Below are 24,107 nucleotides of genomic sequence, written 5' to 3'. Positions count from 1 at the left end.
ATTACCTGAGAAAAAATACACAGGAACTAAGTTAACTGATGAGTTAACTCAATTAGTTAACTCATTTTTTTTCCCCATTTTTTAAAAAGCTGTAAGATGATGACAGTCCCCGTGATTAAGGTGTATATAATGCTTCAGTTCTAACTCCAGAGCATGGACTCATTGCTTTCAGGGCAGGTGTTCTGTTTCACTTGACGTAAGGGAAAATATAAGCTAAACCAGCTTTCAGGTCAGGCATGCCCTGGCCATGGAGTTAACTGGGACAATTAGTCCAGATGTAATCAAGCCCTTATTGCTTTTACTTTCTGTGTGGGATCAGAAACTTACTTGTGACTATAGAGCCACTCCAGCACAAGGAAATCACCACTGATTTCAAAGATTTCCTTTCTCTGTTTGTGAGTCTCCCAAGTTGAAATTGTCACACACACCCCGCAACAGCAGTTGAAACTCTGGAAAAAACGCTGTTCTTAAAATTGTAGGGAAATTAGGAATGCCAGAGAAAGAAAAAGTGTATAGATTGGGTTGTCTGTTTTGAGCAAGAAGAGGAATGCTTTTTGCATGAGCTTTGTGAACAGCCCAGAGCCAGGCGTTGGGGCATTTTTTGCCACTAAACAACTAGCAGGCTTTTACCTGAAGAAATGGGGAATGGTTTCTCTGACCAAAAGATGCAGGAGTACACATTCGTGTCTGGAAACTTCGACATCTGTAAGATAGGATGAAGAAGGAGAACACTGAAGCTTTATTCAGGGGGATGTCTGACTTGTGGCTGCACATTGCAGCAGATCCTTCAGGGCTAAATTACAAGCTCTGGTACGACTGCAAGGGTAGCCAGTGTATGTGAAGCAGCCCAAAGCAGCAATTTATAAGCCATTTCTGAAAAGCAGGAGGTAGGGAATAGATAAGACAGGCTGGAACACTAGAGAAAGTGTCCCAAAGGCAGAAGAAAAGGGAGGGGAGCCACTAAGGTTTGTCTCTTTCTCATGTCTTTTAAGGTAGGGATTGTGGGTCATGGGATAGGTAGAAGCCAGAAAGATAAAAGCGGTGAATCAGATTCTACCCTCCTTTTCACAGACATATCCCAAACGTACATTCCCTAGTGCTTTGTCATGTCTGAACTGCAAATGCAATAATGGATGGGAAATTCCACTATATCCGTTGGGAAACTGTCCAACAATCCCGAGATGACTTCCCCTTACCCCCCCTCTAAAAGTCTACCTAAAAGGGTAGACAGAATGATGATACAGTTTCTCTTTGTAGATACCTCCAAACACACTGGAGGTACTCTTCTAAACCCATGTGGTTTAGAGCCTTCAGATATCTAATGTCTTGTATCATGTCCTAGTTATCTGTTAATCAAATTCTTACATTCCTATGTCTTGTTAATCAATTCGTGTGATCAGCTGCAATAAGGCCCTGTGTTGCACATACATACACAGAGATCTGTAAAGAGAGCCATCAGCTCCAAAGTACAGGCCTTTCCCTGTTGAAATCAAAGAGATCTTTAAGACTCAGCTAGCCACTAGAAGAGGTCATGAGTATTTGTCCAACATGCCCCACAAAAATTAATGGAGATATTGGTGATTTTCTTGTTCTCTGAATGCCTTCTGGTATCCTCTTTTGGGGTTGAGATAGCTAGCCATGGCCAGCACTTTTCCTAAGTTGCACTGCAGCCATTACAGAGAGGTCAGCATCTCTGCTCTTTGACCAAAGTAACTTTCTGGATTTGCATGTAAAACTAAAAAGACACTAGTGGGTTTATTTTGCTGTTACTCTCATACTGCAAGCTTACATTGGGTTTTTGCCTACTCTCAGTCTTGTTACTTATTTCCCAACTCTTATCACCCACTAAGTATGTATTTTTGGATTTTTTTTTTCTCAGCTGCATTAGTACCTGTTTTTAAAAGTCTCGTAAGCCAATTAGATCCACCATATCATTCTGCACTAGTAACAGAAAATTGCATTTTTCTTTATCAGGATGTGTCACTGATGGAGTCTGAAGAAACCAGTGAGGGAAATACCACTCCCCCAGAAGCCAGCAGCACCACTGGGGAAGCTTGGGATTCCACAGCAGTCGAAAGAGAGCATCATGCCTCTCACACGTCAGCCGAAATGAGCACCAGCCTGTCTGACTCTGCAAAGGGAGCAGAGCTCAGCACTCCCAAGGATTGCCTTTCTACTCCAGGGAAAGCAGCAGAGATGCTGGGCAGACCCTCTAACCCTGTGGAAAAAGTGCCAGCAGGACTGGAACAAGAGCAAGGTGATGCAGAGCCTCAAAAGGGACTCTTGGAATTGGAAAGAGAAATGCTTTTAGAGGAGCGTGGACTGGATTGTTCACTGAAACTTAAGCAGGTAGAGCTGGTTGACCTGGAAAGTAACCAGGACTCTTCCTCTCTCAGCCCAGTCCAGGATGGGCCAGCCCCTGGCAGTGCCATCCTGCAGGCTGTGGACCTCAGCACCGAGTTTCCTCACTGCCAGGCAGAACTGGCTTTTCATGGCTCAGACCCTCAGGCCCAGCATCCGAAATCTCCTTTGGCTGATGCCGTTTCCTCTCAGAGAGAGACACCTAAGTGCTTCTTGGTGTGTAAAACTGTTTCAGAGGGGCATTATAAGGCCGAACCATTTCTGGATAAGATCTCCACAGATTCTTTGCAGGAGGTTGATGCTGGTGCAGCACAGAAGCAAAGCAGCAAAAAAGTGGCACCGGCAACTGATGAGCAGCCTACCTCAGAGGAAGCAGTAGAGGATATGGCTAAACCTTACACTTCTGAAGATGCTAAGGAAAGCATAAGAGCACTCCAGGGTTTGGAAGAGAATATAGAGTCTTCCTCTTCCCATCAGTTGTCTTCCACCTTAATAGATGAGAGCCAAATAACTTCATTACAAGCAGAAGGAAACATTGCAGCTCGTGAAACAAGGAATAGCAGCATGGTCAAAGACCAGGGAACAGTAATAGTTCCTAAAGAAAACTCACCCACTTCCAAACACCTTCATCTTGAAGATGATCACAGAAAAACAGAGGACAGACCTGCCTCTCCAGCAGAGAGTGCCTTCCAAGTAAAGGATACTGCTAAACAGCATAAGAAACCAGCACAGGAGGAGGCAGTGTCTGAACTTCAGCTGGAAGAGGAGAAAAAAGAGTGCAAAGAGCAGAATCTGCTGGAAGAAGGAAAATCTTTGGAGCCCAAAGATCAGAAAAACAAGGAAAAGAATGAGCAGGAGGAGCAGCTGCAGAGGGAAGAACTCAGACTGGAGGAAGAGCTCAACCTGGAGGCTCTGAAAGAGCTTTCAGCTTTCGGGTCAGAGATATCTTCTGTTCCCAGGCATAGTGTGGACTTGTGTGGTCTGGAGACTGTTTTTTTGGCTGAGCAAATGGGATCAGCATTTCCTCCTGAGGAACCTGTCTCTGTGGATCAGCATCCTGGTGAGGATGTACTGCTGAAAGCTCGTGTCACAGAAGCAGGTTCTGGATGTCAGCAACCCACTGTCAGCCCTCTGTCCTCAAATAACCTGAACCCAGCGGGTGAAACTCCAGTGGTCCCTCCACACACATGCCATATCTCTGACCAGGCAGAAGACCTAGAAGACTCTGGCCGCTTTTCCATTGGTGGTCAGGACATTGGAGAAGCTGACTGGGATGACAGGATAAGACTGGGCAGGGAGGATGAGCACAGTGATGGGCATGGAAAGGCTGTCCAGAGGTTTGATAAAAGAGATGCACTGCTCCATGAAGGAGTGGCAGCACCTTCTAGCGCAGAGAACCCAGAGGCTTCTGTTCCAGCACACCCTTCCTCTGGTACCAAGAACTTGGAGCCACCTGATCCCATAGATCCTCATCTCATTACAGAAAATCTGGGAAAAGCTGAGCTTCAGCACTTCATTCCAGCTTTACCCTCAGAGCTCACCTCTGTGGCTTCAACGTCTGGCCCACTGCAAGAGGGTGCTAATGGAACAGCCTCTGTGGCCCCTGAGGACTGTCCTGGCGCCAGCCTGAACAAACTGCTAGACTCTGTAGAGAAGCCAGCTAGCCAAGCTGCTTCTCTACACGTGCAGCACCAAACATCAGGGGAAACTGCTATTGTAAGTGCTGATCCAGGGGAGGCCAACACTTCCCATGAACTCCTTACTTCTGAGGAAGGTTTTCATGAAGACCTTAGTGGCCCATCTTCTTTCTCTGTAATATACACGAGCTGCCTTCCTCTAGGAGGGAGCCTTCCTGAGGATAGGCAGACTGTGGCTATCATTGCAGGGCCTCTGGAACCCCCCCAAACACCAGGCAGGACTTCCACTCCCCTGAACCACCCAGAGACAATTCAGCAACCCCCCCCTGAAAAAAGTGCCATTATCCAAGGAAAAGAAATGGGACCAAATGTGGATCATGAAGCACAACAAATGCCTTTACTTGATCAGTCTGACCGCAGTTTAAACCAAAAAGAGCCTGGATCCAGAATCTCCAGTGTCCTGAGCACCCTAACTTGGCCCTCTGAAGAAGATATGGTCCTTTCCGAGAACCAGCAAGAACAACCTCTGCCCCATGTGTCCCACTCAAGCCTACCTCTGGTGTCTGAGCCTGATGCCAAACAGCTTCCTCATCCTCCTTCCCATGTCCAAAGCCCCAGTCACACTCAGGCTGCTGCACTTAATTCAAATCACCTTGCTCAAGCTCCAGCCCTTCAAAGTTACCAGCCGCTGGCTCCTGTACTCTACTCCAGGCCACATCTCAACTGTGGTGGGGACAATAATAAGTTACTAGCCATTCACTCTACTATAAGCCATCCTCTCTGGACTGCTGCCTCTGTGTCTGATTCTAACACTGTGGCCTCTGCTTCTGATGGAGAAGATGTAGCAGAGAAAGATGACCTTGTTCCAGTAACTAGAGAGTGGGATCTTGGTGACTCAGGTACCCATGATACAGAGACTTCTGATGACTCAGGGGTCAGTTTGTTGGCCAAAAGCTTTTCTGCTGTTGGAAATGAAGCGTTGGCTGGCTGCTCTGACACCAGCCCTGAAAGAGCGGACCAGCACATGGATATGCAGTGTGGAAAATCCTCAACTGACCACCCTTCTTGGCCCTCACTGGAAGGCCTGATAACATCCACAGACTCCAAGAGCAGAGACTCTGCAGAGCCACTTCCAATGCTAGCGTTCACCAATCCAATCCACTTCTTCCAGCTCAGCCCTCCATCACCACCAACCACCAGAACGACCTGCCAAGAGGAGGAGGTCTCAGGGGAGCTACGATGGGAGCAACAGGCAGGCATCTTTGGTGTGGACACAAAGAACATCCAAGCTCCATTGGCAATCACGGAGAAAACAGAAGGTGAGAGGAGGGTCAAGCAAAGGCTGGAAGGAGAAGGAGGACAACACCACTTTGTAGCTCAGCCAAAGGAGGAAATGCCCAGACATTTACCCTTGGAAAAATCATCAAGTTGGCCAGACAAAAAAACAATCAGGGTAGTTGCTCAGGAGCCAGCAGCCGTTCAAGAAAACCCAATTAAACGCCGAGTAAAAAGCAAGGACTGGCACCGTCAGGGCCTGAAGAGGACATCAGTACTACCAGATATCTTGCAGGGTGAGTCCTTTCCTCCATTCCCCCCCTGCCCCCAACCCCGCCTTATTGCAGATACCAAAAATGTAGGATTAAATTAAACAGGCAGTGTGACAGAAGCATGAGAGCTGAGAGCTCGGTGTTGCTCTTGTGCCTTTGTGGTAATGCTCCTTGCTCCAGCCCTGTAGCCCCCTTGCTGTCCTGCCCCAAGCTCCCCCCTCCCAGCTCTCCCCTAGCATCTCTCTGCTGCCCTGGAACCAGTGCATCCTGCTTGTTCTCCTGAGTAGGGCTGCGCTCTGGGGCTCAGTCCCCTCATTTCACACTAACACCTGCAACAGAGAGCTTATCTCGCTTCACAGATCCCTCACACCTCGACTTCGCATCCCCTTTCTCTTCTTGTCCCTTCTCCATGTTTAATCATCTGTCACCCTTCTTCAGTAATGCAGGCTGTTTTGGCCTACCTGCAGGAATGAGTTTCTTGGTGGGGCTCAGTGCAGAGCTGCTGCTTATCATCTCTGCTGCCATCACATGGCCGTTGCATTTTGCTGCACTTGTAGCAGCCCGTTTCCAAGCAGTGAGGAAAACGTATGCGCACATCCTCAGTAGCAGGTATCTGTTACTACATGTTTTAGTTCCTTGTGTATTTGCTACCTCCCTTTATTTTGCAACCAACACCTTTAGGTTCCAATTTGACCTTCTGAAAGGGATGATCTTCCTGAGAATGTAGGATTTGAGATTACAGATAAGAATGCAAATCTGTCAAATCCAAGGTCCCAACTTGCATAGAAGCCAAATTGCTGATGTCACGAAAGAAAAACATGCATCTCCTGTAATGCAGGTCATTCAGATAGTACTTACTGTCAAGATACATGTCTGTTCTTTATTATATCTTACATGACCTTTAAACGTACTTGCTGCTTCTCAGTTCTTAGTTTATTTTCCAAGCTCCACAACGTGCTGGATTTTTGGCATAGAGGAAAAGGAGGGGAGCATGGAGGGATGTAAAAGGTTTGGCAGCACTCGAATCAAGGTTTGTTCATGTGTTTGACCTGTAAATTCTTGGTTCCAAATTCTAAAACATTCAAGGCAACAGTACTGTCTTTCCCCTGACCCATTCTTGCAGCTCAGTCTTTGGGCTTTCTTCCTTCTCCTGCTTCCAGTGAATTTTATATAGAATTTCTTCACACCTTATTTGATTAAATCCCTCACAAAACAAAAGAAAAATCCACACTTTCCCCATTTTACATAAACAGGAGATGACTCAAGCAGCAGTTTTTGAATGCTCACATAGTACATAAATGTGAGAATTGGATTACAGCGTTACATCCCTTCTAAGACTCTTCACAGAAGTGACTGTTGGATGTCCAGCATTTCCGCCCCAGAAGTCACCGAGAGTTTTTGGGGGCTCAATGTCCACAAAAGAAAGTCTAAGACTTTCAGATGTGACTAGTGACTTTGGGTCCATTGATCATCTGATGGCTGGCCCAAATTGCTGAAAGGGGAAAGGCAGCACCAAACAGGGCCCGCAGGCAGTGTCTTCGCGTGGGCAACTTGAGAGGGAATCTCTGAGAGTTCTTGTCATCGCTGAAAGCATCAGCCTTTTTCTTTGTATGAAAAGCAAACATAGCTAAGTAACAGATGTAAAGTGTAAGTAATGTCAAGGATTATTAAAACCAGAATGTTTCTGACCCAGAAGTAAAGGTCAGGAGGGCACTTGTACTCCAACCCAAGACCACCACTTAGGTGGGGTGTAAGTAAGTGGTATCTGTGTATCATTTGGATTGTAGCTTGACTCTAAAAATGGACTTACTGTTTACTTTCTATTTGTCTTATATGCAGAAATTCCTTCTGTTCATTCAGAGGAAGAAGCTCACAAGGCACACAGGGAACCACCAGTCAGTTCAGAAACAGTTATATTGCGGTAAGTCTCTCAAAGGCCCCTTAAAATTTTTCCCCATCCCTGTGTAGCACAGACACCTGATGCTCCCCATTGTTCCAGAGGGACCAAAGATGATGATAAGGAGTAGAAAACTATAATAAAATGATTTAGGCCTGTGTTTCAGTCTGTGCCCTCTGGGAGAGGATCCCATTGCAACAGAAGTATTTCTGTCCCTTTAGGACAGTGTTTCCATTAAGCCAAACTTTGTTCTTTTTGAAGTAAGGCATGTGGAGCTTGAGCTTGTTGGAAAGAGAGGTCCTTGCTGTTACAGATCTGTTGCTAAGATTTGGATAAGCCATCTCTGGTGCTGTGCTCTTCATTCACTCTTTGTTTCCAAATTGTTATTCCCTGACAGAGAGAAGAAACCTGCAGACACAATGGAGAACTTCAAACGCCGGCACTCCAGATTGATCAACTCCTGTAAGTACCTTCTGCCTGAAGTGCTGTGGCAGACCCCTCTCCTCCGTCCTCTCTCAGCCTTGCAGTGAGCACAAAGGAGAGGGGCTCCTGCCACATGGTAGCAAGGAGGGAGTGGAGCGTTAGAGAGCGGTGTTCAGTGGAGGCAGTGAAACCAGAGTCCTGCAGTACACTCAGGCAGCTGGTCAGCTTTGCTTATAGCAGATGCATGTGGTCTAATGTATTCAGTTGTCCTAATGTGAAACAGAGTTTTCTTCAGATTGAAGCAGAGGGCAAGTAGCTGCTATAGAAAGTATAAATGTATATGCCTCTCTTCACAGCAAGATTGCTGTATCAGGAGTACAGTGATGTGGTTCTGAACAAGGCCATTCAAAACCAGAAGAGAGTGGATTCTTTCACAGAGGATCTAGAGTCGAGTTTCCCAAGCTCCCCCAGGCTACGGAGGAAAGTGCTGTCTCCCCAGGACTCATATTTGCAACGTCTGTCAATCTCATCTAACGCGTCCCTCTGGCAGGACATCCCCATGATACGGGGCAGCAGAATGCTACTCAATATGTCCCGTGATGAGCAGAAGCTGCAAGAGGTAATGGACAGATGTAATAAGGTAGATGGGTGGTCTGTAGTCAAGAAAGAGTCCCCAGAAGGGTGGTTAAAATGGAGAGCAAAAATTCTGGTGCGGGAATGCAGGTGGTTGAATGCAGAGGTCGCCTCTACCCACGTAGGCAGTATGGGGATGTGGTACTAGTGCTTGTGAAGTAGCACAGCGCTGAATTGTAGAGAAAAGGAGCACTGAAGGACGGACTCTGGACCATATCAGTAACTTCATGAAAACAGACATGGGGAAACTGGAACAAGATAAAACAAGGAATTTTGTGCATGCTCAATGCAAAAGAGAATATTAAAGTAGAAGACTTCCAGCATTCTCCTACACATAAGCTTATGAGAGATGCTAATAAAACCACAGTGAATTGTCGTTCCTGTGGCGGAGTGTGAGTTTACCAAATTGACCTGTCTGAGCTGCAGGGCTGAGAGGAAACAGGAGGACGTATGGGTTCAGCAAAATCGTACATAGAGAAACTGGGTAAGGAAAATGAGAGGAACTGAGAAGTGGATGGGAGGACCCAGAGAAAGAGGCGAAAACAACAGCATGGGAAATGTGATGAAGGAGAAGAACGTGAGTGATGTGGATGCTGGAAAATTTATGGGAGCATGTAAAACAGGGAACCTAGTGAAATTGGAGTTGAGGGGGAATAAAAAGGAGAATGAGAACAAGTAGCTATTTTTCTTTTAAGTCATACCACAAGCCTGTCTTCTAAAGAAAGAAAGACTATATGTAATGACATGCTTGCCCTTCATTCCTAAAGCCTCTCTTCTGTAATTACACACTACTTACATCATGTACTGGGTGGTTTTCTTGCTTTGCCCCTGCCTCCTCTCCATGAGATTCCTCACAGACTTAGGTAGTCTAGTGATGCTGTGCTCCTTTGTTTTCTCAAGGCCAAGTTTGAGTTGATAATGTCTGAGGCTTCATACCTGCGCAGTTTAAATGTGGCAGTGGATCACTTCCAGCGATCAGCAGAGCTCCAGGCAATGCTCACCAATCAAGAGCGTCAGTGGCTTTTCTCCCGCCTTCATGATGTACGCGATGTCAGCGCCAGGTGAGATATGGCCCTTTGCTTCCAGGGCTAACACCCTCCATGAGGCACAGACACAGCCCGTCATTTCCATCAATAACATCTCTCACTCCTGTTCTGCATGTTCACTGACCTTCAAGGTAGATACACAAACACAGCACTTTGTGATTGCATACCAACACTGCCCTGAAAGGAACACTTACCTTTTTAGGTGACAGGGCAGTGTAAATCTTGGTGTTAAGTCCCAGATATTATAGCACAATTGTGCACAGAGCTCATTGCAGGAGATCAGAATGTTCAAAATCCCACTGTAGCCATGCGCTATTGGCTTCAACTACCACTAAACTTGACTAGCTCAAACCAAATGCAGCTCCTGCCAAATACAAGACAAAAGAAGCAGCTGCATGAGACCTGACCAAAAAAAAAAGAGGGGAAAAAAAAAAGTAAGTTACAGCCATCACTTGACAGAACCTAATGTGAATCAATTGAGCATAAGTCATAAAATGTAGACATGACCCCACATGCAAGGAATCCTGTATGCTGTAGGATTCTGTTCTGCTTTTCTCCTGCAAGGTTTGGCTACATATATTGCTAAGCTAGTATGATTTGCTGCTACCTTTTCCATTTCTACTAGTGGAATTATTCTGGTGATGTCTTAATTTTCAGTTGTTTCCTGACCATGCCTTTAGAAGTACGACCTCTTAAGAACAGAGGTCTTTCCTTGCTGATATCTAGCCCTAAATTGTCATTGTACAGGCATTATGCTCTCTTTAGAACTAAAGAGCTGTCTTGTGCTTATATGTGGGCTGTCAGGATTTTAGAGGACTGAGGCCATTCCAGCTTTATTAAATGACACTGATATTTCCTTCTCCTTTTATGGCACCACAACCATGTGCTGCAGTTTCCTCTTTGACTTGGAGGAGAAATTTGAGGAGGACATGTTCACCTTCCATGTGTGTGATGTGGCTCTGAAACATGCCCCTGAGTTCCGCAGGGTGTATCTACCATACGTAACAAACCAGACATATCAGGAGCAAACCTTCCAGCGGTTACTGTAAGTTTTCTCATTTTTTGCACCTTTCCTCCCCCCTTACTTCCTTGCTGCATCTTGAATATTCACTCTTTCAAACAATGGGGAATGCTGCAGGTACAGGCTGTTGGCCAGTGCTCACTACACCCCCAGAAGAACAGGCAGGAACCTTCTTCAATTCAATGGCATTTGGGACAGCAGGACAGAGCTGCATAGAATAGCGTTGGAAAGGGAATGAATAATTAATATCCAATTCTATTGCAGGCTGTTCTCTCTGTCTACCTTCTACTGAAGAGAGCAAGAAAGACTGTCCTGGATAATGGTTTTCAGTCTGTGGTTTTCAGACTACTAAGAACAGGAAAGTGATAATTTCAAGTGGAACTTCCAACCTCAACCATTTTGTGATTTCTGTAATTAAGAAAAATATGGCTGCTGTCAGTAAGCTTCAGCTTGCTACCCAGGAGTCTTAAAAATGGATTGAAAATCCTGGGGCCAGAGAACACTGTCAGTCTCTCTTGCTCTGGGTAGTGGAGTGGAACATCTCTTGCCCTCCTCTTCTGTACCCAGTGGCACAACCAAGCATTAATCAGGCATGGGCCTGGTCCTGAGCAAGGTTTCCTTGCCACTTCTGCACAGCTTCCCTTTGTAACAACCCAGTTCCAGTGAAGCTACAGTGATTCCAGGAGAAGACACGGTTCCCAACAGGCTATTCAGGCACTGTCTCTGGGTGCTGCTGACTGGGAGAGATCTAGTCTCGCAATTGATTCCCTTCAGGGAAGGCTCAGTTTTACACAGAAAGGACCTCAAGGATATTGTCTAGGGCACGGTCTGCTGGGCTTACAACCTTCTTCCCCATCTCTTCAAGGATATGGATGGGATTGGCTATTCTGGTGGCCAGTGCCACTCTCATACCATTAGCCTTTTTATCTGCCACAGCCCAACGTGGAAAACTGGATGGCAGTGGCTGTGTCTAAGAGGGTAAAAGAGTCATTAGGGGAGAAGGCAGCTTCTCTCAGGAGTAGCTAGAGGGGAGGCAGCTGTTTCCAGACCCTGAACACAGCCCCTGGAGCTGGACTGTTCAGTGTAAGGAAAGAATACAAATCACCACTGTGTCTGTGAAAGATGCCCTACTGATAGGGGGGAATTGAAATGTAGATGTTACTTCTGGCTTTTATTCCAGAGGGCTGTGGCAGAAAGAGGAAAGATATAATAATAGTTGTACTGCCATCTTATAGCTGTTAGAAACCCATACTTGCTCTTCATCAGCGGAGTGGCGTGGTTTCTTGACATCTCTTGCCCCAGGGACAAAACCTGACTGTTGGGACTACTCCAGCACTCACTGAAATCTGATACCAAGAAGACTATTTGCTCTGATGTCTCGATGTCTTCTTTCTTTACCACTCCCACAGAAATGGAAATGCAGGGTTCCAGCAAGTCCTAGAGAGACTGGAAAGTGATCCAGTGTGCCAGCGGCTCTCACTTAAATCCTTCCTCATCCTCCCCTTCCAGCGCATCACTCGACTCAAACTCCTTCTACAGGTAATTGTGTTGATTCTCTGCTTTCCTACAGTTTCTCTCAAGCTGACCCTTCCTCAAGTGTGAAAGGCATATAAATATGAGCTAGCTCCAAGCACTGGGTGGAAGGACTGCATACAGCCTTTCATGCTGTATCTGTGACAAGTTTGGCAAGATGTTCTAAAGCCACTCTGTTGCGTATATTGTGAATATGCCTTTGCAAAAACAAACCCATTTGTCATTGTACAAATGCTTGCTATGCATTAGACCAGCACCATGAGTTGGATATGATAGCCTGTGTGAGGCAATGCAGTTTGTATACTGATTAGGACTTTGTTGCAACACTACTTCAATTGTACTGCAATAGATAATTTATGGAGTCTTCTCAGAACATGTTAGTTTACATTTTATTGAACTTTTTTGGCTTCCTGCTAGGAAAACAAAGCAAGGGTTCCTTGGCTGCCCTCTGGAAGGCAGCCTGTCTCTACTCTTTGCCTGCAACATTGACAAATAGGAGCCTTCCAGACAGGGAATGAGCAAGTCCCTAATGAATTAGTTTTGAGCTCTTTTAATGAAATTCTTCTTTTTGATTATTTGAGCTTTTTTTTGATAGGAGAATAGGAGTATCAGGCAAAGAACAATTCTGTGCGTAAGGCCATTTGTGCTTCCATTAGTGGTTGCTTCCTATGCCATGTAACTTGTACATGATAGTTAATAGGATTTAGATTTTCAAGGATGCCCTGTTCAATGCAGCTTATCAGTGACATTCTGCATCTCAAATTTCTGGCCTTGTTATCTCCACATGTCATCACCTACCACTGCTTTAGTTTCCATTGAGGCTGGCATCTTGGTGTTTCCTTGTTTCTCCTACCCCTTTCAGATACATACGTCCAGATTTCCCTGTTTGCATTATGAAAAACATCTTTTCTCACACAGAATATCCTGAAGAGAACTCGGCCTGGGTCTGAGGAGGAAGTGCAAGCAACGCAGGCCTATGATGCACTTGAAAAGGTAAGGCCATCAACCCGTTCTGCAGTCCTGCAGAAAGGGACCTGGGGGTTTTGGTGGATGGTACCCTCAATACAAGACAACAATGTCCCCTGGCAGCCAAAAGGGCCAACTGTATCCTGGGGTGCATTAACCGCTTGAAAGAAGTGATTGTCCCGCTACACTCAGCGGTGGTGAGGCCGCACCTCGAGTACTGTGTGCGGTTTTGGGCTCCACAGTATAAGAAGGATGTAAAAATGTCAGAATGTGTCCAAAGGAGGGCAACAAAGGTGGTGAAAGGACTAGAAGGCAAGACTTAGGAACGGCTGAGGATACTAGGTTTGCTCAGCTTAGAGGAGGCTGAGGGGTGACCTCATTGCTGTCTACAACTTCCTCATAAGGGGGAGCAGAGAGGGAGGTGCTGATCTCTTCTCTCTGGACAAAAGGGAATGGCTTAAAGCTGTGTCAGAGGAGGTTCAGATTCGATATTAGGAAAAAGCTCTTCACTGAGAGGGTGGTCAAGCATTGGAACAAGCTCCCCAGGGAAGTGGTCATGGCCCCAAGCCTGACAGTGTTCAAGCCTGACTGTTAGGTATATAGTTTAACTTTGTTTGCCCGGTGTGGAGTCAGGAGTTGAACTCAATGATCCTCCTGGGTCCCTTCCAACTCAGGATATTCTGTGATTCTCCACAGCCATGTTGCATCACACAGCTGCAGGGCACTGAAGTGGCCCAGTCCTTTTCGTTGATCCTCATCCTTGTCGAAGGCCCTTGTCATTGATCCTCATGCGTAACAAATTCGTGTGTTCATGTGACTCTCCTGCATGTGCAGTGGTTGCTGTGAGCAGAAAACACTGAAGCAGGAGCCAGCTGGGATGTGACTGAACCTGCACCAATGATAACAAACTACTTTTTTCAGGACTCGCTCTTTCCAATTTCCTAACCACCATTTCACCTTTGTGTTCCTTACCTTTGTCTCTAACTAGTGATCAACTCTCACACTAGCCCCTGCAAGAAAATCTTGCTTTAAAAAAAAGAAAGCATGGCAAGACATGACTGTACTCTTGCATCCCTTCCTCTATCCTGTTTTATTACAGAGACCAGATTTAAAGTCTTCTGGGACAACTTATCTAAAATGTGTACAGCATCATAAGGTAGACTTGTTCCTAGCTAGCTCCTGTTCTGTCTAGTGATGATTTGACCTTCTTGGAGTGTCACTCCCTTTCTTACAATATCTCCCCTGTTCTCCACCACAAACCTAAGGACCAGTTCAACATGATGCGTACCTCCTTAAAGCTCTTAGGACTGCACCTGTGTGCTGCACTGCAGTCTGAGGTGGGCGGGCAAAAGTTATACACTGAAGTCCTTAGACTCCAGCTGTGTTCAAGTCAGCATTATCTCTGTGACGCTGTTATGCGGCTGCCCTGTATCACCTCAGGCAGCTACATAGGCAGCTTACAGGCTGAAGTACCTCTCTTTCATTGCGTCCTGTCCTCACAGGTACTGGCAACAAGCTCTGGGTTGTGCAAAATCGGGGCTGATGTTTATCTAATCAGCCTCCTGTGTTTACAGTGGAGCATCTACTAAGAGCTGCTTCCAAATGACCAGCAATTCAACCTTTGTCACCTGAAAGAGATGTCTCTAGTATTCCCCTCAGTATCCCAAAGTTAAAATGATACTTATCACAGAGACTTCATCTAAACATTATCTTCCTTAAGAAAGAAGGATGATCATTGTAGGTATGGAGAAGTTTACTATGCTTGCCTGGAAAAACACTTTTTTTGCAGGAGGATGCCTAAAGAATTGTTACTTACACTGACTCTTGAGTGGCTCCTGGGAGTAGTACTGATCCTACCAGGTACTTCTGCTTCCACCTCACTGATCGTCTGTTTTCCTCTGCAGCTCATCAAGGATTGCAATGAAAATGTCCAGCGCATGAAGAGCACTGAAGAGCTGATCTACCTCAGCCAGAAGATTGAATTTGAGTGCAAGGTGAGCTCGTCCAGTCCCTGGGCCTTGCTCTAGCCTAACATATTTTCTCTCTTTCCTCACAAAGTCAATTCCACTTACTTTTTGTTCTCCTCTCCAATATACACAGAACTGATGAACCAGAATATCATACACAAGTCAGCTCTTCATCAGTGCTTCTCTTGCCCAATCGTTTGTGTCAGCCTTCAGCTGAAGGTGTCTACAATGACTTACGCCTGTCCAGTTGGAGAGGTGAAAGCACACTTCCTCTAGAGAAAGGCGAAAATGCAGATCCGAAACTCATGGATACTGATTTCCTTGTATGTGCTTGACATAAATGTTTATTTCTGTCTTGCAGATATTCCCACTCATCTCACAGTCGAGGCGACTTGTGAAGTGTGGTGAGTTGACAGCACTGGACTTCAGCACCCTGAGTCCAAAATGGAAAGTCACCACTCGTCCCATCTACCTACATCTTTTCAATGACTGTCTGCTCTTGTCTCGGCCGAAGGAGTGAGTGCATCAACACAATTCTTGCTGCCCCTTCTAAAATACCTGTCTCTTTCTGGGTCTGTGCTTTGGTGAAAGAGTCCTTTCCCTCTGCCTGCCAGCAAGTGGCAGCATTTGTCAAGTCACTCTCCTAACCCTACATTATGTGAGTATCATGCAAGTATGTGGAATCTGAGTCCCAACTCTTAATCACAACATATGCTAATATAATAAGATATCTTCTGGTCCCTAGTGCCACACTTTTATTCTGTCTTTCCATCTCTGTAATGTGAAACACTTTAATAATAACAATTTATTCTAGTTTTACTTGGTAAATAATTTCTTTTTGAAGGACAGTATGAAGATTAGTGAATATGCAAATCACTGGTTTGTTAAGAAACTAAGAGAGTTGTTGGTTGGTTGTGTTGGGGTTTTGGGGACATGGTTTCTCTTTAAGCTGTAAGCTATCAGATAAAATTCTGACAGGACAGAGCTTAGTATTTCTACCCTTTTCATTAAGTCCCCTCTCCCTTCTCTGGCCTTCTGAGACTTCTAGCAAGAACAAAGCTTAACGTGCCTAAAGCAGATGAAGACTCATTAAAAGCTTTTTGCTTTCCCGACATCAGAAAACAACATGGACTCGCTTTTGTAACCCTCATCACCTTAAAACTCACAACTTGTTTTGTTCCTCCTCTTTACTTGCAGGGGTGGACGTTTTGTTGTGTTTGATCATGCTGCCTTCTCAGATGTGCGTGGGGAGAAGTGTGAGATGAAACTGCATGGAACAAACAAAAATGTTTTCCGTCTCTTTCTACTTCAGAATTACCAGGGAAAGAGAGTGGAGTTTTTGTTTCGTACAGAGACACAGTAAGAGCTCAAGGTTACCCTCAGTATAACCTGTTACCATAGCCAGACACTTCTTGGGAGCCTGATGCTTGTCCCTCAGCTACCCAAATGCTGAAATATCAAATGCAGCTGCTGAGCAGAGGACTTGAAAAACATCCTCTTGCCATAACAAGCCCCTAATGAACCACCTTGCTCCTCTCTCATCATAGCTGCTCATACAGTACTACCACGTTATGTCATGCCATCAGCCTCCAACAATGGGAGTTTTTGCCTTTTCCCATCCCCTTTCTTCACTTCCACTCTGTCTGCTTCCCCTAAGTACCACCTCCCTGACCCCTGCTGTGAGCAAACCTGTACACACACCCCCCCATTCCCATCATCAGACTGCTATCCCTCACATTGAATCCTGACACCTATCTGGTGATGTTTTCCAGCAGTGAGAAGCTGAGGTGGATCTCTGCTTTGGCTCCTCCGCGAGGAGAACCGGACCTCCTGGAATGCCCTGGTGAGACTGCTCTGCTACTACAGCAATGGGGTGGGCTGGCTCAGAGGAGTTGGAGTCACTGTGAGGTGGAACATCCCAAAAATTACTCCAAGGCAGAATACTTGCCTTTTTGTAAATAAAGATGATGCTCACTGGGCTTTCCCTCAGTGCCAGGTTCTGCCAGTTATTTTATCTATTTTTACTCCTCATATTAGGTAGAAGACCTGTAGTCCCTCCTCCAGTTCTCTGCTCTTTAGTGTTTGGGCAGGCAGTCCCTTATCCCCTACCTCCTCTGGGGCTGACACACACAGGTTTACAGTTGCTTCTAGTATACCATTATGATCTTTCCTCCCCTTTAGATGCACCACAGGTTCAATGCATAAAGACTTACAAGGCTCGGGAAAATGATGAGCTGGCTTTGGAGAAAGCAGATATCATCATGGTTATGCAGTACAGCAATGATGGTGAGCAGAATGAACAATGGCTACCTTAAATTACGGGTAGGAAGTTACTCTAGTACTGTAAAGCCTTAACACTACAATCACGCTTTAGAAGGAGCCTCTCATTTGTGATTGTTGGATTGAGAGGATGAAGAGACTCTTCATTAAGACACTTTATTTGGAAGCTGAAAGGGAATCTTTTTTTTGATCTTAGGGCTTTGTTGGGGGGGGGCTTTTGGGGAAGAACGAAAAAACATTTGACTATTTTGTCTCATGTTGTGCTTTTCCCCACACGGCAGGATGGATGGAAGGAGTAAAACTTTCAGACCGGGAGAGAGGCTGGTTCCCCTCGGAACATGTGGAACTAATCTCCAGCAAACATGCGCGACAGAAGAACCTGAAGGAGGAACAACGTGTGAAGAATGCCAAGCAGCAGGTCTTCTGCAAGAAATAAGACTCTACTTTGTTTGGACCTGTACAGTCTCCCTGCCATGGGGAAACCATCTTTTTTCTATTGTGCCTCAGAAGAAACACCTCTGCAAAGAGCATAACACAGTACTTTGACAGAACTGGGTGCTTTTTGCCAAAGAAAGCGGGAATTCAATCAGGAAAAATCATTCACTTCCTGTGTGTCACCAGGACTACGGCAGCAGCAGGAGGAAAAAAAGTTGCATGTATTGCTTGCTTTGTGGTAATAGGGAGGGACTTTACTCGGACAGAGGTCTGGGATCTGGACTTCGGAAAATATATTCCTGGTTTTGCCACTGACAAGTTGCAGGACCTTGGGCAAGTCACTTCAGAATTCTGCCTCAGTTTTCCCATCTGTGAAATGGGGGTAAACTTACCTACCTCACTGGATGTTGTGAGGCTAAATTCACTAGTATTAGCATACTAAGAGCTTTGAGTTCCTGAGAAGGAAGGTGCTAAGTGCAAAGCACAATAGACTTGAGACTCTTCCATTTGAATATCCTCTTGATATCTTGATGGTATTGATCTCCATAGTGTAATTTCCACTTAGAACAATTTATCTATTTGATTGTGCAAGTCTACTGTTTTTTAGATAGGCAAGTATTTCATTGTACCTAAATTTAACTCGGTCTTGGCATACTGTTAAGAGTCCTTGACAGCATTAGAAAATCCACTGGAGTTAAGCGAAGTTTTTGGAAGCCACTGTGATGATTTCCCCCACCTTAAGAGGTATCAAGCTGCAGAATCTGTTTCACAAAGGTCACCTCTCTTCTGAACAAGTGTCCCAATAAGCCATCTGAAATGACTCTTTTTTACTCTGCCTCGCACTCAGAAGTAGAACAGTGACTTTTGACAAAGATTTTTATTTCATGTTGGTACATGCCCTGTACAAAATAACCATGACTAGGCATATGCAATGAAGTGGCACTTTCCTGCTGCTCTTAATTTGATAGCTGATGTGGTATTGCATGCACCATTTTGCACACTTATAGAAAACACTGAGATATTTAGCCACTGTAGATAAAGTCAAAATATGTACCAGGGACTTTGTTCTTTTTTAGAACTCTCTGGTTTTAAGTCCAGTTTACATGCAGTCCTGCTTTTGTGCAGAACCTGTCTATTTGAGGATATGCCTTCAACTGTAAAATACTGTTTCTATATTAATGTGTTTGCGTTCAGTTCAGTCAATGCAAGATCAAGGATAAGAATCAATACACCAAAGAAAGCAACGTGTAGCCTTCTTGCATTTAATATATTTGAAGAATTAGTTATCTTCATTTCTCCAGCTTTCTGTCTCTGTAACATTCTGCCTTTAATTCCCATTTACCTTGTATCTAGTATAGCTTATTACAGCCTATTTATATCAATAATTTTAGCTGGATTAAAAAAAAAAAAAGTTGCTTTTAGTCCTAATAAACTCATGCACTTCTCCAGTTAAACAACTTTCTGCTTTCCTGTTACTTAGGTTTTCATCTCAAATGTAAGTAATTCAATTTTTACGGAATATATATTCAGTATTTTCATTATTTTTTCCATAGAACTCTCCTTTCAAAGTGAATATTAATTACAAATAGCTATACTTAGCAGAGGCAGTGAAGAAAGCTTGCTTTACCAGCCATGCTGTAGGATTCTTCAGAGTGTTATCACCAGCCCTGAAGTGACTGCTGCTGCAGGTTCCATAGTGGTGCTAGTCATCAGTATATCAAGGTAAGCTAAAGGGATGACCTACAGAAGGTGGAAGTCCAGTCCACTATACCAGTAAGACAGGATGCAATTATTCATTTGTCTTTCAATCTCTGGCCCAGACTACAGTCTGTCTACATGTGGTTTTCCCTAGAAGAACTGAAGCTGGTCACTAGCTAAGAACGAAAGCAAAGCCCTACCTCAAACTAAAATAAGTGACATAAGACAACTTAAAATCCTCAACAAGACCCATGGATGTTCAGAGATCTAAAACACCTGCTTGTCCCAAGCTGTCATGAATTTATGCGATACATAAGTCATCAGGTTCACCAGTGTCTCAGCCAGGATACAGAACACTGCCATAGGATCAATTCAGTACGTGCCTGTGTAAGGTCATCTTGTGTAAAGAGTCTGAGGGTCCCACATCCATATCAGCTTCATCTTTGCTACTTGTATCATGAGGATGCAGGCCATAAGTACTGCTGTTCTAAATCAGAGGTCATCTTGTTAAACATTTTAAAAGTCAAGAATTTTCTACTCTTTCAACTTCCACCCTCAAAAACAAGCAGGCATATTGTTCATTAGGATCTCCAAAGGTGGTTTCTATGTTGAATTCCATATGTTCTTGTTGAGATAGGAAACTTCAAGGCCACTGTTGTGACTGTCAGGACTTATATACTGTCTAACTAGTTGTATCAAAGGCTAACTTTTCCCTGTCGCAGGTCCAGCCTTCATTTCCTGTTGTCAGGTTTTTGTATGTTTAGGAACATTTAAAGGTCAGCTTATGCTTCTAAGAATAAGTGTTTATACCCTGGTTTACTTTGATTTCTTACGTTTCAGATAGGCCTCAACTTCTTACTATTTAGTTACATTTTTAGCCCCAGCACCATCCTGTCACAAAAATCCATAAACAAATCTGCACTGAATTGCTTCATGCTTTTGAAGCTGATTAACATCTCCTTGGTTTGTACAAACTTAATCAAACTTGTACAATATCACTTACGTTCAGGAGGCAGGAATCAAGTTGACAGAGTATCTGCTGTGTCCTATTACAGTCTTAATTATGAGTCAAGATGTCTCCCTACATTATCTAATGTGGATTACCTAATTTCCCAGAAAATCAGTATTAAACAGAAATAGAAGCGTAGAGTTTGCCAGCCAAATCCCTGTATGTTTCTAGTCAGATCCCTAAAGAAAGTCCACAGAATGGGAACACTGTATGTGAGATGCCAGTGTATCTTAAACAGCTGGCTGTAAATTGAATTAGAAGAAACCATCATCTTCCACAGGAACCTGTGGAGACTGACACATAGTGTATCTGGACAAAAGAAATTTAGTATTTCTATACTGAAAAAAAATTAAAGACAACCTTTAGAGGGCAGTTACACTCATTTCTCTTTGTGGTAGGAACAGCAATGAAATAGAAGCACAAACTACATTTAAAAAGTTTTATTGAGAATCTGAGAAATTCGTGGTTATGTCTGAAAATCAAGTGTTACGACTGCTGTCATTTTTTCATATAAAAAAGTATAAAATATATAAAAATACATATTTGGCTCAAAAAAAAAAAAGTCACAGCACTGGAGACCTATGTTGGTCTCTCCAAAAGGAAAATAAATGAAAGCATTCTCTGCAGTTCTTATTCCCTTTCACAATGCAAGAAAAAGCTGACAGTAGGACCAGAGTTCAGTAAATAAACACAACCTTGCTCAGAACTGAGCCTCTAAAGCAGTTTGTGATTTTTATCTTTGAGCTTTTATCTAATATTGAGGAGATCCCATCCCCTCTAAGATCAGAGTTGTGTTTTGTCAGCTGAATGCTGCTAACAAATTAAATGCCATTTTAGCTACAATAACATTCCAGCCAGCATGCCTTGCAGTTGGTGGCTGAACCAGGTGCACTGTTAGACTAATTATAGTGTCACCAAAATGCTGGCACACATGCTTCAGTTTACACTCATTTAACGTAATGAAACTACTCTCAGGTGAAAGCATCTGCAGAAGCAGGACCTTTGATGCTAGAGCAAACCTTGAAACAAAGGCAGGGCATATGGGGAAAGACACAGTAGGAGAATGGTGCTGTGCCAGCAATGAGATACTGAGCCCATGACCAGGACGAGGATGTTCTGTCTTGGTGCAGCAGAACGCAATTAAGCAAATCACAAGCAAATCACAAGACCAGCAAGCGCCTGTCTTTGCTGTTTGCAGACACGCAAGTTGTGTTTACAGCTGGCTGCACTTCACTTGGTGGTTAGGAAAGCTGTACACGGAGGATGCAAGAGCAGAGGGCTTGGTTTCTGGAACCACCGTGACCCAAGTTGCAGCTCAGGTCTCTCCATGAACTGCATGTGAGAAGAAAGAAGTTGGAAAAGCTGGGCTTAGTTCACTCCTACCCTCCATCTCGTGTAAACACCTGCAAGTGTACAAAGCTGGCTTAAATGTTACCTGGGTGGATGACAATGCTTGTAGTAGTGTGAGACCGCTAATTGCCTGGTACCATGCTATCAGGAGCGTTGTTTTTTCTAATTGTTAAGTATTGAAAGGATGCAAAATTACAGCACCTGAAAGTCAAGCAGTGCCGTTTATTTCTTGCAGCCGCTAGTTTATGGAGAATCGGAAGCAGTGCTGAACAATTGCACCCACAGCACATAAAAAACCGAATCTGTCTTCCTGCCAGCCCGCAAGGACAGATAACGAGGTTCATCTCGTTCATGTTACACGGTCCAATCTCGTAACATCTGGGCTTCCAAGGCGTGCTACAAGCGATAGACAGGCCCGCTCCTCACGGGAGCTGACGACGCACGGTCTCCCAGGTGTCCTCAGATCCACCAGAAAACGCCTCCGTGCCCTCCTGTGGGGGGACAGCTTTCTCCCCGCTCGCAGACCGGCCTCCCCTCCGGCCCCCCACTCCCACGCCGCGGGGGAGGACAGGCGCTTCGCCGCCGGGCGGCCCGCCGAAGATGGCTCCTCCGGCCGCCTGAGGGGACAGACGGAGAAGCCGGGCGGGCGGGAAGGCTGCGGCCCCGCTACCTGCGGGTGCGGCTGGGGGAGCCCGCCTCTGCCGCTCCCTGAGGTAGGTCGGTCAGGCAGCCTCGGCCCCGCTTTCCGCCGAGGGGAACCAGGTGGCCTTGATGAGCCGGCCGGGGCCGGCGGACCGCACTCGGCGCGGGGCATTAACCGCGCCGGGTCGGACGCGCCGCCGAGCCGGCATGGACGGGGCGGGCGCGGAGGAGGAGGAGGAGGAGGAGCGGGCGCCCGAAGGGCCGGGTAAGGGCCGGGGCGCCGGCTCTCATTAATGACCCGGGGGGAGGCACCCGGCAACGAGCCTAATGAGTATCCCCGGTGGAGGATAACGGCCCCGTCGCCTCCTCCGGGCCCGCCGGGCGGGCTGGGGCAGCGAGGGCCGGCGGCCATTAGCCCTCGCCTCCCCTCGTCGCCTTGGGTTGGGGGCCCCGCGTTAGGCTGGCCCCGGGGGGAAGCCGCCATTTTGCCCAGGGTGCCTTGGGCGATTTGGGGCGAGGGGCTGCTGCTCGGCCTGCTGCCTGCGTGGCCCCCCTCTCACCTGGCTTCTGTAAAAGAGGGTCAGGAGCGGGTGGTCTTCTTCCCTTCGTATCGCACTGAGGGGTTCCTGCTGCCTCTGGGTTTCTAGGCTGCTGGCACCTACCACCTTCACCCGCTGTCCGGTTTTCCTCCTCCTTGTCTGAGCCTGCGTGGGTGCACCTGTGAAGCTCGTGTTTTTCCTTGTGCGTGTGTTCAGGTTGCTTTGTACCAAATGCTCGAAACACCCATAAAAAAGTCTCGCTGTTGCTGTGCAGGTGGTTACCTTGTTCCAAGAAATGTCTGAGGAGGTGGTTGTGAGAAGAAAAAGAGGACTTGGCTTCTTGCTTGTCCACCTTCAGCAGCTCAGGCGTTCCAGACTCTATATGTATGATGTTCCCAGTCAGTTAAAATCCCTTCTCTTTAAGGTTATGTTTATCTAAAGTGGGACAAAGCGATATTCAGTCTGTTCTCTTGTCATATGAACGATGGGAGAAAGGACTGGGTTGGCAACTCCCTCGTTGTTACTAGGAAGGCCTGTCTTTCTCTCCAAACTTTATTTTCATTTTGGGTCTTTTCTTTGGCAATCTCAGGTTGTTGCCTAGGCCTCTGCTATATGTTTTAGAAACAGAGACAGCAGTTTTCTTTTTCTCGGAGGAATATTCCTGTAGATGATATAAAACTCCCAGGCGTCAAATCTCTTTCTCTGCTGTAGATGCAAGGTACATGCACAAGACTTTGAAATGTATTTTGTGATGTAAGCACATACTGGTGTTTGCATAAAAGTAAAAATAAGTAAAAAGCCTTCTCAAATCAAAGCGCTAAGCTGAAAATGCTATTCCTGATTTGAGGCAGAGGGTGAGTGACAGAATGGGTGACACATGAAAATATTAGCTATTTCACATAATGAGCGAGACGAGCTCACAGGCATTGAGGAGGACGGTGGAAAAAGGAATTATATAGCACATAGCAAGCTTCTGCCTCACTCAGTTCTTGACCCTCCCCATCAGGATATTTCATGTCATTTAACAGCAGCGGAAACTTGCTGCTTAACAAGATCGAATTATTATAGTTGCAGAGTTTCCTGCTTCTGTGTCTTATCCCTGCAACTGATTAGGCTCTCTTAA

The 24,107-nt window shown here is 45.5% G+C and overlaps 1 protein-coding gene across 1 annotated transcript in view; it reads left to right on the top strand.

Annotated features, from left to right (window-relative positions):
- ARHGEF5 (Rho guanine nucleotide exchange factor 5) overlaps positions 1-20,961 on the top strand; it is a 42,944-nt gene extending 21,983 nt beyond the window's left edge. Inside the window, exons 6-19 of the mRNA XM_069807020.1 lie at positions 1,975-5,569; positions 7,385-7,466; positions 7,840-7,904; positions 8,222-8,484; positions 9,399-9,559; positions 10,437-10,589; positions 11,975-12,104; positions 13,017-13,091; positions 14,969-15,058; positions 15,393-15,547; positions 16,229-16,390; positions 16,804-16,874; positions 17,213-17,317; positions 17,593-20,961. Of these exons, the coding sequence (XP_069663121.1) occupies positions 1,975-5,569; positions 7,385-7,466; positions 7,840-7,904; positions 8,222-8,484; positions 9,399-9,559; positions 10,437-10,589; positions 11,975-12,104; positions 13,017-13,091; positions 14,969-15,058; positions 15,393-15,547; positions 16,229-16,390; positions 16,804-16,874; positions 17,213-17,317; positions 17,593-17,747 (5,262 nt within the window). The 3' untranslated portion in view covers positions 17,748-20,961. The remainder of the gene's footprint in view (positions 1-1,974; positions 5,570-7,384; positions 7,467-7,839; positions 7,905-8,221; positions 8,485-9,398; positions 9,560-10,436; positions 10,590-11,974; positions 12,105-13,016; positions 13,092-14,968; positions 15,059-15,392; positions 15,548-16,228; positions 16,391-16,803; positions 16,875-17,212; positions 17,318-17,592) is intronic.
- The last annotated feature ends 3,146 nt before the right edge of the window (positions 20,962-24,107 follow it).

The sequence above is a fragment of the Haliaeetus albicilla genome, chromosome 19, assembly GCF_947461875.1.
Source record: "Haliaeetus albicilla chromosome 19, bHalAlb1.1, whole genome shotgun sequence".
Taxonomy (NCBI): domain Eukaryota; kingdom Metazoa; phylum Chordata; class Aves; order Accipitriformes; family Accipitridae; genus Haliaeetus; species Haliaeetus albicilla.
Note: the sequence above shows the minus strand (reverse complement) of the source record. Positions and strands in the feature narration are given on the sequence as shown.